General features: G+C 41.7%; 1 protein-coding gene across 6 annotated transcripts in view; it reads left to right on the top strand.

Annotated features, from left to right (window-relative positions):
* The window catches only part of LOC149974375 (trinucleotide repeat-containing gene 6B protein-like), a 47,928-nt gene that overhangs the window by 17,372 nt on the left and 16,131 nt on the right, over nucleotides 1–14,425 (top strand). For 3 of the 6 annotated variants that reach the window (XM_090212167.1, XM_090212165.1, XM_090212163.1), the window contains 8 exons: nucleotides 561–698; nucleotides 10,488–10,689; nucleotides 10,955–11,116; nucleotides 11,287–11,448; nucleotides 13,018–13,161; nucleotides 13,465–13,557; nucleotides 13,828–14,037; nucleotides 14,415–14,425. The exon at nucleotides 14,415–14,425 is cut by the window's right edge and continues 60 nt beyond it. In XM_090212167.1, coding sequence (XP_090068293.1) covers nucleotides 561–698; nucleotides 10,488–10,689; nucleotides 10,955–11,116; nucleotides 11,287–11,448; nucleotides 13,018–13,161; nucleotides 13,465–13,557; nucleotides 13,828–14,037; nucleotides 14,415–14,425 — 1,122 coding nt within the window. Of the gene's footprint in view, nucleotides 1–560; nucleotides 699–10,487; nucleotides 10,690–10,954; nucleotides 11,117–11,286; nucleotides 11,449–13,017; nucleotides 13,162–13,464; nucleotides 13,558–13,827; nucleotides 14,038–14,411 lie in introns of all 6 variants that reach the window. The other 3 variants (XM_090212166.1, XM_090212164.1, XM_090212162.1) reach the window with 1 other exon arrangement.

The raw sequence follows: 14,425 nt of genomic DNA, 5'->3' as shown, positions 1-14,425 counted from the left end.
TCTACGGACAATTCCTTCGACCTAATGGCTTGTTTTTTGCTCTGACATGCACTCAACTGTGGGACCTTATATAGGCAAGTGTGTGCCTTTTTCAAATCATGTCCAATCAATTGAATTTATTACAGGTAGACTTCAATTAAGTTGTAGAAACATCAAGGATGATCAGTGGAAACAGGGTGCACCTGAGCTCAATTTTGAGTCTTATAGCAAAGGGTCTGAATATTTATGTAAATAAGGGATTTCTGGCTTTATTTTTAATACATTTGCAAAAATGTCTAAACCTATTTTTGCTTTGTCATTATGGGGTATTGTGTGTAGATTGAGTTATTTTATTTATTTAAATCAATTTTAGAATAAGGCTGTAACTTAACAAAATGTGGAAAAGGGGAAGGGGTCTGAATACTTTCCGACTATACTGTAGGCCCAATTTCTTTTTAAAACATATTTTGAGATCAACTTCTGTCCATACCCCTCTTCACTTTATCTGCTGTGTTCAAACTGCCCTCCTCTTCTTAGGGTGTTGTAACAGGTGTTTACAGTCGTCTATCCCTCTCCCCCAGGCCTGCCAGCTCCTCCTCCAGCAGCAGCAGCAGAACCCCCAGCAGCAACAGCTCACCTCACCACAGCAGCTCCAACAGCTCTTACAGAACCAGAGGAAGTTCCCCCAAAACCCACGCCAGCAGGCCGACCCACAACAGGTACTACTTTTACTGCTACTGTTACTACTACTATTATATTGATTAGGAGATGACAGGTCTAATACAGAATCATCTCTGTCCAATGAAATATATTCCCAAATACACTGAACAAAAATATAAACGCAACATGTAAAGTGTTGGTTTCATGAGATTAAATAAATGATCCCAGAAATCTTACATACGCACAAAAATGTATTTCTCTCAAATTTTGTGCACACATTTGTTTATATCCCTGTTGGTGAGCATTTCTCCTTTGGGAAGATGATCTTTCCACCTGACAGGTGTGGCATATCAAGAAGCTGATTAAACAGCTTGATCATTACACAGGTGCACCTTGTGTTAGGAATAATTAATTCCTCAAATGTGCAGTTTTGTTACACAATACAATGCCACAGATGTCTCATGTTTTGAGGGAGCGTGCAATTGGCATGCTGACTGCAGGAATGTCCACCAGAGCTGTTGCCAGAGAATGTAATGTTCATTTCTCTACCATAACCCTCCTCCAAAGTAATGTTAAAGAATTTGGCTGTACATCCGGCTGGCCTCACAACCGCAGACCACATGTATGGCATCGTGTGGGCTAGCGGTTTGCTGATATCAACTTTAAGAGTGCCCCATGGTGGCGGTGGGATTAAGGTATGGGCAGGCATAAACTACGAACACAATTGCATTTTATCGATGGCAATTTGAAAGCACAGAGATACTGTGAAGAGATCCTGAGGCCTATTGACGTTCCATTCAGCATGAAAATGCACAGCCCCATGTCGCAAGGATCTTTATACAATTCCTGGAAGCCTGCATACTCACCAGACATTTTACCCATTGAGCATGTTTGGGATGCTCTGGGTCGATGTGTATGTCCGCGTGTTCCAGTTCCCGCCAATATCCAGCAACTTCGCACAGCCATTGAAGAGTGGGACAACATTCCACAAGCCGCAATCAACAGCCTGACGAACTCTATGCAAAGAAGGTATCATGCTGAATGAGGCAAATGGTGATCACACCTAGGGCTGTTGCGGTGACCGTGTTACCGGCTGTCACCAGTCATGAAGGCAGTCAAATTCCACATGACCGTTTAGTCCCGGTAATTAGGTTTCTCCAAGTTCTGATGCTGCTGCTGGTCATTAGTAGTCTACCAAACTTGCTAACTGCCTGGTACTCAGCACTCTATTGTCCATCAAATCACTCTGACATCAATGCAAATGTCTTTGAAAATCTAATCAAACACTTCATGAGAGCCCATGAGCTCATGTTGAGCAACATTTCTATAGGCTATGTAGTTACGGGAGAAAACCGAGTGATGGCCGGTAATAAAAATAGGATCCCATCAGCTTTCTATAGGCTAGGCCTACTACATTTATTTCTTAACTTTCTTAATATTAAGTACATTGCTTATATTTACGAAAGGAGAATACCTTACCTGGCTGGCATGAAAATAAACCACGGGGAAAAGTCCTCCGTTCGCTATTTAAGTGATGACATGTATTTTTTCCTCTGCCCGTTTTGATACAGGTGCTTGATAATGGTCGATTCTAAATCAAAACACATGTCACATATATTACTTAGTATATGTAAAGACGAGATTAAATCAAGAATAGTGTGATGGGTGACAATATTAGCCAATCACTTGTGAATGATGCCCAGCATAAGAAACAATGCCTTTTCTTGTCAACTTGTTTGAATCATAGTCGCTCACCTCATGTAGCCTAGCCCATAGGCCTATATAACTCAGCAAAAAAATAAACGTCCCTTTTTCAGGACCCTGTCTTTCAAAGATAATTCATAAAAATCCAAATAACTTCACAGATCTTCATTGTAAAGGGTTTAAACGCTTGTTCAATGAACCATAAACAATTAATGAACATGCACCTGTGGAACGGTGATTAAGACACTAACAGTATAAGCTGTAGGCAATTAAGGTCACAGTTATAAAAACTTAGGACAGTAAAGAGGCCTTTCTACTGACTCTGAAAAACACCAAAAGGAAGATGCCCAGGGTCCCTGCTCATCTGTGTGAACGTGCCTTAGGCATGCTGCAAGGAGGCATGAGGACTGCAGATGTGGCCAGGGCAATAAATTGCAATGTCCGTACTGTGAGATAGCGCTACAGGGAGACAGGGCGGACAGCTGATCGTCCTCGCAGTGGCAGACCACGTGTAACAACACCTGCACAGGATCGGTACATCCGAACATAACACCTGCGGGACAGATACAGGATGGCAACAACAACTGCCCGAGTTACACCAGGAACGCACAATCTCTCCATCAGTGCTCAAGACTGTCCGCAATAGGCTGAGAGAGGCTGGACTGAGGGCTTGTAGGCCTGTTGTAAAGGCAGGTCCTCACCAAACATCACCAGCAACAACGTCACAACGAGACAAAACCACCGTCGCTGGACCAGACAGGACTGGCAAAAAGTGCTCTTCACTGACAAGTTGCAGTTTTGTCTCACCATGGGCGATGGTCGGATTCGCGTTTATCGTCGAAGGAACGAGTGTTACACCGAAGCCTGTACTCTGGAGTGGGATCGAGGTGCAGGGTCCGTCATGGTCTGGGGTGGTGTGTCACAGCATCATCAGACTGAGCTTGTTCTCAGTGCTATGCATTACAGGGAAGACATCCTCCTCCCTCATGTGGTACCCTTCCTGCAGGCTCATCCTGACATGATCCTCCAGCATGAAAATGACACCAGCCATACTGCTCGTTCTTTGCGTGATTCCCTGCAAGACCGTAAATTCGGTGTCCCCCCCCCCCCCCCAGAAATGTCTGGGAACTTCCAGGTGCCTTGGTGGAAGAGGTGGGGTAATATCTCACAACAAGAACTGGCAAATCTGGAGGAGGAGATGCACTGCAGTATTTAATGCAGCTGGTGTCCACACCAGATACTTGCTGTTACTTTTGATTTTGACCTCCCCCTTTGCTCAGGGACACACTATTCCATTTCTGTTAGTCACGTGTCTGTGGAACTTGTTCAGTTTATGTCTCAGATGTTGAATTTTATGTTCATACAAATATTTACATGTGTTAAGTTTGCTGAAAATAAACGCAGTTAACAGTGAGAGGACACTTTTTTGTTGTTGCTGAGTTTACTTTAAAGTTTGTATGACAACTAAAGTGGCCAAATAACTTCTTAAAATTAAGCACATTAATCTGCTTTACAAGGGGCGTGAGAATTTTCACTATAAAAGGCACCATTTATAATCAAAGCATAACATGCATAATTGCATTTTTGGTCACTTTTGATCATGGTGTTTTCCCGCTAATGGAACATTCGTGCTTATAGCCAACTATGATGTGTGCATTGCTGCGCTTATAATGTGAAGGAAAAGCCTAATCATTTATTACAATTTTTAAGCTAAATGTTCTGATCTGTTGCGTCAGCCACATTGCATCAAAAAGTTTTTTTGATGCTCGTGGTTGTAATTAATTTGAGATCTATCGCATCCCACAACTGTCCCAGAGTATGTTTGGAATATTTATTTTGCACACAGAATTGAATAGGTTGACTTTAGAACAATGTATAGTAGATTGACGTAGGCTAGTGCTTTTGCTGTTCGTTTGGCCGTTTCATCTTGATTGCTGACAAAGTAAATGTAGACAGTTCTTCCAATGTCTTCAGTATGTACCTTGGATTTTGTCTGTCTTATTTTGTACCCTGTGAGAAAGACCCGATCACGTGAGCAAGCGAAGCTTCGGCTTGTGCCGCACACTCAGGGAGAAGGGCACAACGCAGCACTCCGGGCCGCAAAAGGCATGGATTTTTTTTAGGGTGCATTACAGCCACAAAGGGCATGCTGGCGTTAAATTCGAGGCATTATCAAGTGCTTGTCAAATTGTAAATGAGACTATTGGAGTGTGTACACCATTCGCAAAAAAACAAAGCCGAGCTCTTCCCTTTCAATCAAATTTTTTCAAATCATCATTAGTCTCATCATGCAGCCTTACAATGTATTAAACGACCAAACATATAGCCCAACGTTTATAGAACTAAAGTTACATTAATAACTCTAAATTAAGCATATTGGAGTAGCTGTTTCTTTGTTAACTGCTCAACACAGAATAGCTGCATGTGCGCACTCCCGCAAATCGTTTGGAGAAAATATTTATATTTTATTCAGCTTTGTTCAATTGTATTCTACATACTATTAAATAAAATAATGCCACGGAATTATAAGCAAATCATGTCTGCTAAATGAACTGGTGTAGCCCACTGCCATTTGGCATAGCCACATCAGGACCTAACATAAAGAAAGCTCAGAGTATGCTGTTCTTTTCTTCTGAAATGGACTACATTTTCTTCATATCATGCTTCTTTAGACTTGTCTAAAATAAATAATGGATTTATTGTGAAGGTGTAGCTATATTACATTGATTTATTAGACTTTTTTAAATGGCTTGTAGGCTGTGTGTGGAAGCAAGGAGATGCTAGATGTGTTTTATGTTTTTGAATGGTCAATTACCGTGAGACCGACCAGTTATTTGCTTCACTGGCTGACAAAATTCTGGGACTTCCACGGCCCTAGTCACACCAGATACTGACTGGTTTTCTGATCCACGGCCCCAATTTTTAAAAATATATATATATATAAATCTGTGACTAACAGATGCATATCTGTATTCCCAGTCGTGAAATCCATAGTTTTTTTTTTTTAATTGTCTGATTTCCTAATATGAACTCTAACTCAGTAAAATCTTGTTGCGTTTACATTTTTGTTCGGTATAAATATTTTCTCAAATATTTTTATTTTCTGTTAAACTGTGCACTGAACTGACATGTATGAATGGTGGCTGACACGATGTTCAAATGAAGGGAGTGAAATAGTCTGAAGCGCACTACTGCGGTGCTCAACTCAAACAGTGGTGTGTAGCCTACTGTAGCTGCTTGAAAAGTAATTCAATGCCTATACTTTCACTTTGGATGCAACTTTCCAGTGCTACTATTTTTGCCATGTTATGTTGTTATTAAAACAAAATCATAAGCTATAAAAAATTGTCTCACACTATATATAAACTCCCAGTAATTTATTGGGTAACTCACGTTTCGGCGTCACTGTGCCTTCTTCAGGTAATGCTTGAACCAGGTTGTGTAGACACAGTGCAATTAGTGCAACCAATGACACTAGTGAGGGGTGTGTCATAATTATTACATTAATTAGAATGAATTGAGTGAAACTGTTTAACAACAGTTTATAGCATATTATTAAATATTGTACATAATATTATCATTGACATACATTGTTTAATTCAATTTCATATTTAATTTCCTATTTCATAAAGAGAAATGTGTATCCATGAGAGAGAATTGTTCATTTGGGTCCGGAGATCAAAGTGACTATTCAGACCACCAGGGGGTCAATGTTTTTAGATGGGATATCCAGTAAGCCTCCTTTTGTAAAAGTAGGATCTCGACGTTACCTCCTCTCTTTGGTAGAGCAACATGCTCAATGCCTGTGTATTTGTGGGAGGATGGTTAGCTTTAACCTTTCTGATCTCCCCATCCCGGATCCGGGATCGTGAATACAGACTCAAGCTCATTACCATAACGCAACGTTAACTATTCATGAAAATCGCAAATGAAATGAAATAAATATGCTAGCTCTCAAGCTTAGCCTTTTGTTAACAACACTGTCATCTCAGATTTTCAAAATATGCTTCTCAACCATTGCAAAACAAGAGTTTGTGTAACAGTATTGATGGCTAACGTAGCATTTAGCATTAGCATTCAGCTGGCAACATTTACACAAAAAAACAGAAAAGCATTCAAATAAAATCATTTACCTTTGAAGAACTTCAGATGTTTTCAATGAGGAGACTCTCAGATAGCAAATGTTCAGTTTTTCCTGAAAGATTATTTGTTTAGGACAAATCGCTCCGTTTTCTGCGTCACGTTTAGCTATGAAAAAAACCCTGTATCCAGGATTGTGTAAATCTATCAGCAAGCTCATTAGCATAACACAACGTTAACTATTTATGAAAATCGCAAATGAAATGAAATAAATATGCCATCTCTCAAGCTTAGCCTTTTGTAAACAACACTGTCATCTCAGATTTTCAAAATATGCTTCTCAACCATAGGAAAACAATCATTTGTGTAAAAGTAGCTAGCTAGCGTTAGCATTTCGCGTTAGCATTTAGCGTTAGCATTAGCGTTAGCATCCAGCACGCAACATTAACAAAAACATAAAAGCCTTCAAATAAAATAATTTACCTTTGAAGAACTTCTGATGTTTTCAATGAGGATACTCTCAGTTAGATAGCAGATGCTCAGTTTTTCCAAAAAGATTCCTTGTGTATTAGAAATAGCTCCGTTTTATACATCACATTTGGCTACCAAAAAAAATCCCCAAATTCAGTCCTCAAAACGCGAACTTTTTTCCAAATTAACTCCATAATATCGACTGAAAACATGGCAAACGTTGTTTAGAATCAATCATCAAGGTGTTTTTCACATATCTCTTCATTGATACATCGTTCTTGGACACATGCTTTCTCCCCTGAATCAAATGGTAAAGTAGAAGCAGCTGGCAATTGCGCACCGAATTCGACGCAGGACACCAGGCGGACACTTGGAAAATGTAGTCTCTTATGGTCAATCTTCCAATGATATGCCTACAAATACGTCACAATGCTGCTAAGACCTTGGGCGAACGACAGAAAGTGTAGGCTCATTCGTTGCGCAATCACAGCCATATAAGGAGAGAATGGAAAACAGAGCTTCAGAAATTCTGCTAATTCCTGGGTGATGCATCATCTTGGTTTTGCCTGTAGAATGAGTTCTGGGGCACTTACAGACAAAATCTTTGCAGATTCTGAAACTTCAGAGTGTTTTCTATATGCATAGTCAAGCATCTTTTCGTGACAAAATATCGCGCTTAAAACGGGAACGTTTTTTATCCAAAAATGAAATAGCGCCTCTAGAGCTCTAACAGGTTAACAAAGTGAGCTGCTACTAGATAGTCAAATGTTCTTACACCTGATTGGGGCTGCGGTGTTCAGCTATGCGTTGTTTTAATTGCCTTTTCGTTTGTCCTATGTAGGCTTTCCCACATGAACAAGTGATAAAATAGATTACTGCCATGGTCTTGCATGAGATACACCTAACAGGGATTTTTAGACCTTATAGCCACATTTGTAGTTCCCATTTGGAATGGGTGTCTGAGTGGGCAGGTCAGATCTCACCAAGCTATCTCCAATATTGTGACCACGCTTCTAGACCACCAGTGGGGGTGCCTTGGGGGTTCCTCAATATATCCACATAATTTTCTTTCCTCGTGATGCCATCTATTTTGTGAAGTGCACCAGGCCCTCCTTCAGCAAAGCACCCCCACAACATGATGATGTCACCCCCGTGCTTCACGGTTGGGATGGTGTTCTTCGGCTTGCAAGCCTCCCCTTTTTCCTCCAAACATAACGATGGTCATTATGGCCAAATAGTTATATTTTTGTTTCATCAGACCAGAGGACATTTCTCCAAAAAGTATGATCTTTGTCCCCATGTGCAGTTGTAAACCATAGTCTGGCTTTTTTATGGCGGTTTTGGAGCAGTGGCTTGCTTGCTTCCTTGCTGAGCGGCCTTTCAGGTTATGTCAATGTAGGACTCGTTTTACTGTGGATATAGATACTTTTGTACCTGTTTCCTCCAGCATCTTCACAAGGTCCTTTGCTGTTCTGGGATTGATTTGTACTTTTCGCACCGAAATACATTCATCTCTAGGAGACAGAACGCGTCTCCTTCCTGAGCAGTATGACAGCTGCGTGGTCCCATGGTGTTTATACTTGCGTACTATTGTTTGTACAGAATGTGGTACCTTCAGGCGTTTGGAAATTGCTCCCAAGGATGAACCAGACTTGTGGAGGTCTACGATTGTTTTTCTGGGGTCTTGGCTGATTTCTTTTGATTTTCCCATGATGTCAAGCAAAGAGGTACTGAATTTGAAGGTAGGCCTTGAAATACAGCCACAGGTACACCTCCAATTGACTCAAATTATGTCAATTAGCCTTCTTAAGCCATGACATCATTTTCTGGAATTTTCCAAGCTGTTTAAAGGCACAGTCAACTCAAGGAATGTAAACTTCTGACCCACTGGAATTGTGATCCAGTGAATTATAAGTGAAATAATCTGTCTGTAAACTATTGTTGGGGGGGGGACACTACCAGCACCACTACTGTTACTACTGTTTACCGTCACCACTACTGTTACTGTTGGGGCGGCAGGTAGCCTATTGGTTAGAGCGTTGGGCCAGTAACCGAAAGGTTGCTGAATAGAATCCCAGAGCTGGCAAGGTAAGAATTTGTCGTTCTGCCCCTGAACGACCCACCGTCATTGTAAATAAGAATGTGTTCTTAACGGACTTGCGTAGTTAACCTGTTGCGACGAGCAAACCCGGATCCGGGATCATATTTATAGCCTCAAGCTCATTACCATAACGCAACGTTAACTATTCATGAAAATCGCAAATGAAATAATTATATTAGCTCTCAAGCTTAGCCTTTTGTTAACAACACTGTCATCTCAGATTTGATTTTCAAAATATGCTTTTGAACCATAGCTAAACAAGCATTTGTGTAAGGGTATTGATAGCTAGCATACCATTAAGCCTGGCATTCAGCATGCAACATTTTCACAAAAACAAGAAAAGCATTCAAATAAAATCATTTACCTTTGAAGAACTTCAGATGTTTTCAATGAGGAGACTCTCAGTTAGAAAGCAAATGTTCAGTTTTTCCAAAAATATTATTTGTGTAGGAGAAATCGCTCCGTTTTGTTCTTCATGTTTGGCTGAGAAAAAAAACGAAAATTCAGTCATAACAACACAAACTTTTTTCCAAATTAACTCCAGAATATCGACAGAAACATGGCAAACGTTGTTTAGAATCAATCCTCAAGGTGTTTTTCACATATCTATTCGATGATAAGTCACTCCTGGCAGTTTGGTTTCTCCTCTGTTCAAAATTGAAAAAATGCGCGCACCTGGAGATCGCGCAATAATTTCGACGGAGGACACCCAGCGGACACCTGGTAAATGTAGTCTCTTATGATCAATTTTCCAATGATATGCCTACAAATACGTCACAATGCTGCAAACACATTGGGGAAACGACAGAAAGTGTAGGCTCTCTTTGCGCATTCACAGCCATATAAGGAGACATTGGAACACAGCGCCTCAAAAATCTGGCTCACTTCCTGTATGAAATTTCATCTTGGTTTTGTCTGTAGCATTAGTTCTGTGGCACTCACAGACAATATCTTTGCAGTTTTGGAAACAGAGTGTTTTCTTTCCAAAGCTGTCAGTTATATGCATAGTCGAGCATCTTTTCGTGACAAAATATCTTGTTTAAAACGGGAACGTTTTTTATCCAAAAATTAAAAGAGCGCCCCCTATCTCGAAGAAGTTAAATAAAGGTTTATTTTTTTAAATAGTTAAATAAAATACAATAATACTGTTACAACCACTACTACTACTGCTACTGCACCCAAAATGAGTACAGGCACCTACTTCAGTCCAAGTCAAGCACTGCTACTACTTCTACTATATACCAGAACGTACGGCAGCAGGCCGACCCTCAACAGGTACTCCTACTACTTCTGGTACAGCAGCTACTAATACTACTGCATTGGAAACAACACAACCCCACTTATTTCATGCTATGACTCGGGTAAACCTCTGTACTTGAGGAATTACTGTCACAGCATCGCATAGATGGTCAGACTGTGGTGATGCGCGCATGTTGCTGTGTTTGCTTACAGGGTTTTCAATCCCACTAATCCGTCATCTCTCTCTCCTCAGCTGGCCAGGATCGTGGCTATTCTCCAGCAGCAGAGGCAACAGCAGCAGCAGCAGCAGGGCGTCGGTGGGGTGGGAGTGGGCTCCAAACTGTCCCCCTCTCACCTGGGAGGGGGAGGCCCAAAACTGCCTATGGCAGACTCCCTGCCCCATCCAGGCATGGGGGGCTCTCTGGACCTGCACCAGAAAACACAGGGCTACTCTGGTGAGTGGTGTACACACAGACATGAATGGAGATAAAGGATGGATAATAATCTCTTGTCACATACTTGAGATTTCCTTTTTTACCTGAGAGAACATTCCTAAAATTAACACCTAAGTAGAATATATTATTGTCAATACAAACCACTAACAATGTAGACCGTTTTGTGGATTTTCATTGCATACTGACTGACGCTCTGCATGTAATTGAGTCATTGTACATGCCACCTGCCATCAGCTCTGACACCTTTTTGCTCCCCCCCACCTAGGGTACAGTGGAGGAGTGAACATGTCTGGTCTGGACATGGGGGGCTCAGTGGTGGGGGGCCCAGGGGGCATGAAGGACGTGGGGGGGCAGCAATCCCGCTTCAAATGGATGATGGAGGGTCACTCTCCTGCCCCTTCCCTTCCTGAGACCCTCCACAAAAACGGTGAGAGCGAACGCCCTTATTCTGTAGTGAGTGTACGGAATTAATTACAGTATGACAAGCCAACATTGTCAACCCATCGGCTGATTTTTCATCTGACTTCATTTTTTAATTCTCTTCATCTCACGGTCTTCTCTTCCCCCTCTGTCTTTCCATCCCCCTCTCTCTTTCAGGTCCTATGTCCACCCCTATGAGGAGGGGGGGCTCGCCATATTCCCAGTATGACATGATGGGAGGGGAGGGGCTAGGTATGCCCACACAGGGGGACAACTGGCACCGTACTCCTGGGAACAAGATGGGCTCCAAGCCCCAGGGCACGTCCAGCTGGCCTCCTGGTGAGTGGCCCTTCTAAATATCAACTGAATGTGCAGGGATTGTTCTATCCCACCACTAACACACCTGATTTGATCAAATCCCCTGAATCAGTTATTGTTGGGATTGGAACAGAAGCCTGCAACTCTCTGTGACTAGGGTTAACCTGTTATGGCTGCAATCCCGATACCGGGATCGATATGACAACTACCAGTGAAAATAGAGGGCGCCAAATACAAACCACAGAAATCTCATAATTACAACATACATATCTTATATCATTTTAAAGCTATTCTCGTTGTTAATCCCACCAAAGTGTCCGATTTCAAATAGGCTTTTCAGCGAAAGCACTACAAACTATTATGTTAGGTCTCCACCAAACCACAATAAGCACAGCCATTTTCCAGCGAAATGTAGCATTCACAAAAACCAGAAATAATTCAAGGTTAGTGATTAATTTTCTTTATCTTCATCAGATGACACTCATAAGACTTCATGTTAGACAATTCATGCATGTTTTGTTAGATTTTTTTTATATAAATATGAACTTTATCAGAGTTTACATTGGCGCGTTAGATTCACTAGTTCCAAAAACATCAAGTGATTGTGCATAGCCACATCATTCAACAGAAATACTCATCATAAATGTAGATGGTATTACAAGTTATACACATGGAATTATAGATATACCTCTCCTTAATGCAACCACTGTGTCAGATTTCAAAAAAAATTTACGGAAAAAGAAACGCATGCAATAATCTGAGACGGCGCTCAAAAGTAAAAACACCACAGCCGCAAAGATGGCGTCAACATAAACAAGAAATGACATGATAAATATGCCCTTACCTTTGATGATCTACATCAGAAAGCACTCCAGGAATCCCAGGTCCACAAAAAATGTTTTTGTTTGAAAATGTCCGTTATTTATGTCCAAATACCTTCTTTTGTTAGTGCGTTTGGTATACATATCCAAACGCTAATTCTGGTCATTATTATATCGGACAAAAAGTGATATTACCGGTCGAAGAAACATTTCAAACTAAGTACAGAATCAATCATTAGGATGTTTTTAACATATAGCTTCAATAAAGTTCCAACCGGAGTATTCCTTCTTGTCTACGTGAGCAATGGAACGCAAGTGACTACCATGAGGAAAAAGGGCGATCACAAAATGGCTGCTTGATGGACATCTGATATATTCTCCTCTCATTCACTCCCACAACAACATAGAAGCCTCATTATAATTTATATTGATATTGATATTGACATCAAGTGGAACCCCTAGGCAGTGCAACATCATTCATATCTGAAGGGGATTTCATTGGGGACTCTGGTGAATACATACAAGCTCAGATTTCTGACTTTCTGTTTTGATTTCAACTCAGGATTTTACCTGCCAATATGAGTTCTGTTATACTCACAGTTTTAGAAATTTCTGAGTGTTTTCTATCCAATACTAATAATAATATGCAAATATTAGCAACTATGACTGAGGAGCAGGCCGTTTGATATGGGCACCTTTCATCCAAGCTACTCAATACTGCCCCTGCAATTCTAATCCAGAATTCCTGTATGTTTGTCTGTGATGTCAGAGTTCCAGCCCGGCGTGCCCTGGAAAGGGATCCAGAGCATCGACCCCGAGTCTGATCCCTACATGACCCCAGGGAGCATGATGGGAATCCCTGGGCCGTCCAGCCTCAACGACACAGAGCACCAGTTGCTAAGAGACAACACAGGTACCTACCTAGATTGAAGCAGAGTTACTCCTGTTTCTATGACTAAGTCCACATTCCGAGCACTAGTTGCTGAGACCGGCTGACCTGACATTACTTATTACTTAACAGTAACACATTACATAAGTATATTGTCAACCCTCCGTGTTCTCACATAAAGTCAAAAACTTGCACATAACACTGAAATCATACCCATCAATACATGCATCAGTCAGTGTTAGGGAAGATTCAGAATTTGTTAAACATCAGGTTGTGATAATAATACATGTGTGTTGATGCTAGCTAAGCTTGTGGTGTTTGTTTCAGAACCCAACCCCTCCCTGAACACCTTGCTGCCTTCACCTGGTGCCTGGCCCTACAGTGCCTCAGACAGCCCCCTCAACAACGCACACAACTCAGGTAGCAGACTGGAAAACACTCACAGTATTGCTGTAAATGTGTTATGTGTGGTTTATGAATGTCCTAATGTGCCTTTCACCAAAAGTGTTACACATTCACTCAGTAGTGTTTCTCTGCTTTTTTCACTCATTTACTGTTTCAGCTGTTGTATCATTCAGTAAATCAAGTTTCAACTCTGTCTTCGTTTAGTTTTTCTGTGTGCTCCATCCGCCACGTGTGCGGTTATAACAGAGGCAGTTCTGACTCTAGTTCATTTCCTGTTACTCACAGCAAATTACACAGAGTATAAGACCAGCTGGCCCCCTGAGCCCATTGGACACAACAAGATGTGGAAGACCAATCGCAACCAACAGTCCCAGCAGCTGCCACGCCCACCCCCGGGACTCACCAATCAGAAGCAGGCCTCGCCGTCCCGTGGCCCGTGGCAGGCCCGTGGCTGGGGCAGCTCGAGTGGGATCCAGGAAACCAGATATGGCCCTGGTAATGTCATAACACAATTTTGTAGAGAATGGAGGGGCCTGTGTTTCTGAGTCTTTCCACACTGTACTGTTCTGTGCTGCCCTGCTGCCTGGGAAAGCATTCAGCAGACTAAATGTACCCAGGATGTCCCTTGCCTTGCCATCCCAAATGGCACCATATTCCCTATGGGCACTGGTCAATACTAGTGCACTATAAAGGGAATGTGGTGCCATTTGGGATGCAGACCCAGATAAATGACATTTTATTCTGGGTGCTACAAGTTTAAAGTACAGTAGGGCTTATTTATCATTCATTGCTCCAGAGCTGCCTGCCGCAAGTACAGAGGTAGTGGTTTTCTAATATGTGGAACTGATTCCTATGTGCTTTGGTTCTAGCAGGCTCTGCTTGG

This window comes from Oncorhynchus mykiss, chromosome 20 (genome assembly GCF_057628025.1).
Source record: "Oncorhynchus mykiss isolate SJ-2025 chromosome 20, ASM5762802v1, whole genome shotgun sequence".
Lineage (NCBI taxonomy): Eukaryota > Metazoa > Chordata > Actinopteri > Salmoniformes > Salmonidae > Oncorhynchus > Oncorhynchus mykiss.
Note: the sequence above shows the minus strand (reverse complement) of the source record. Positions and strands in the feature narration are given on the sequence as shown.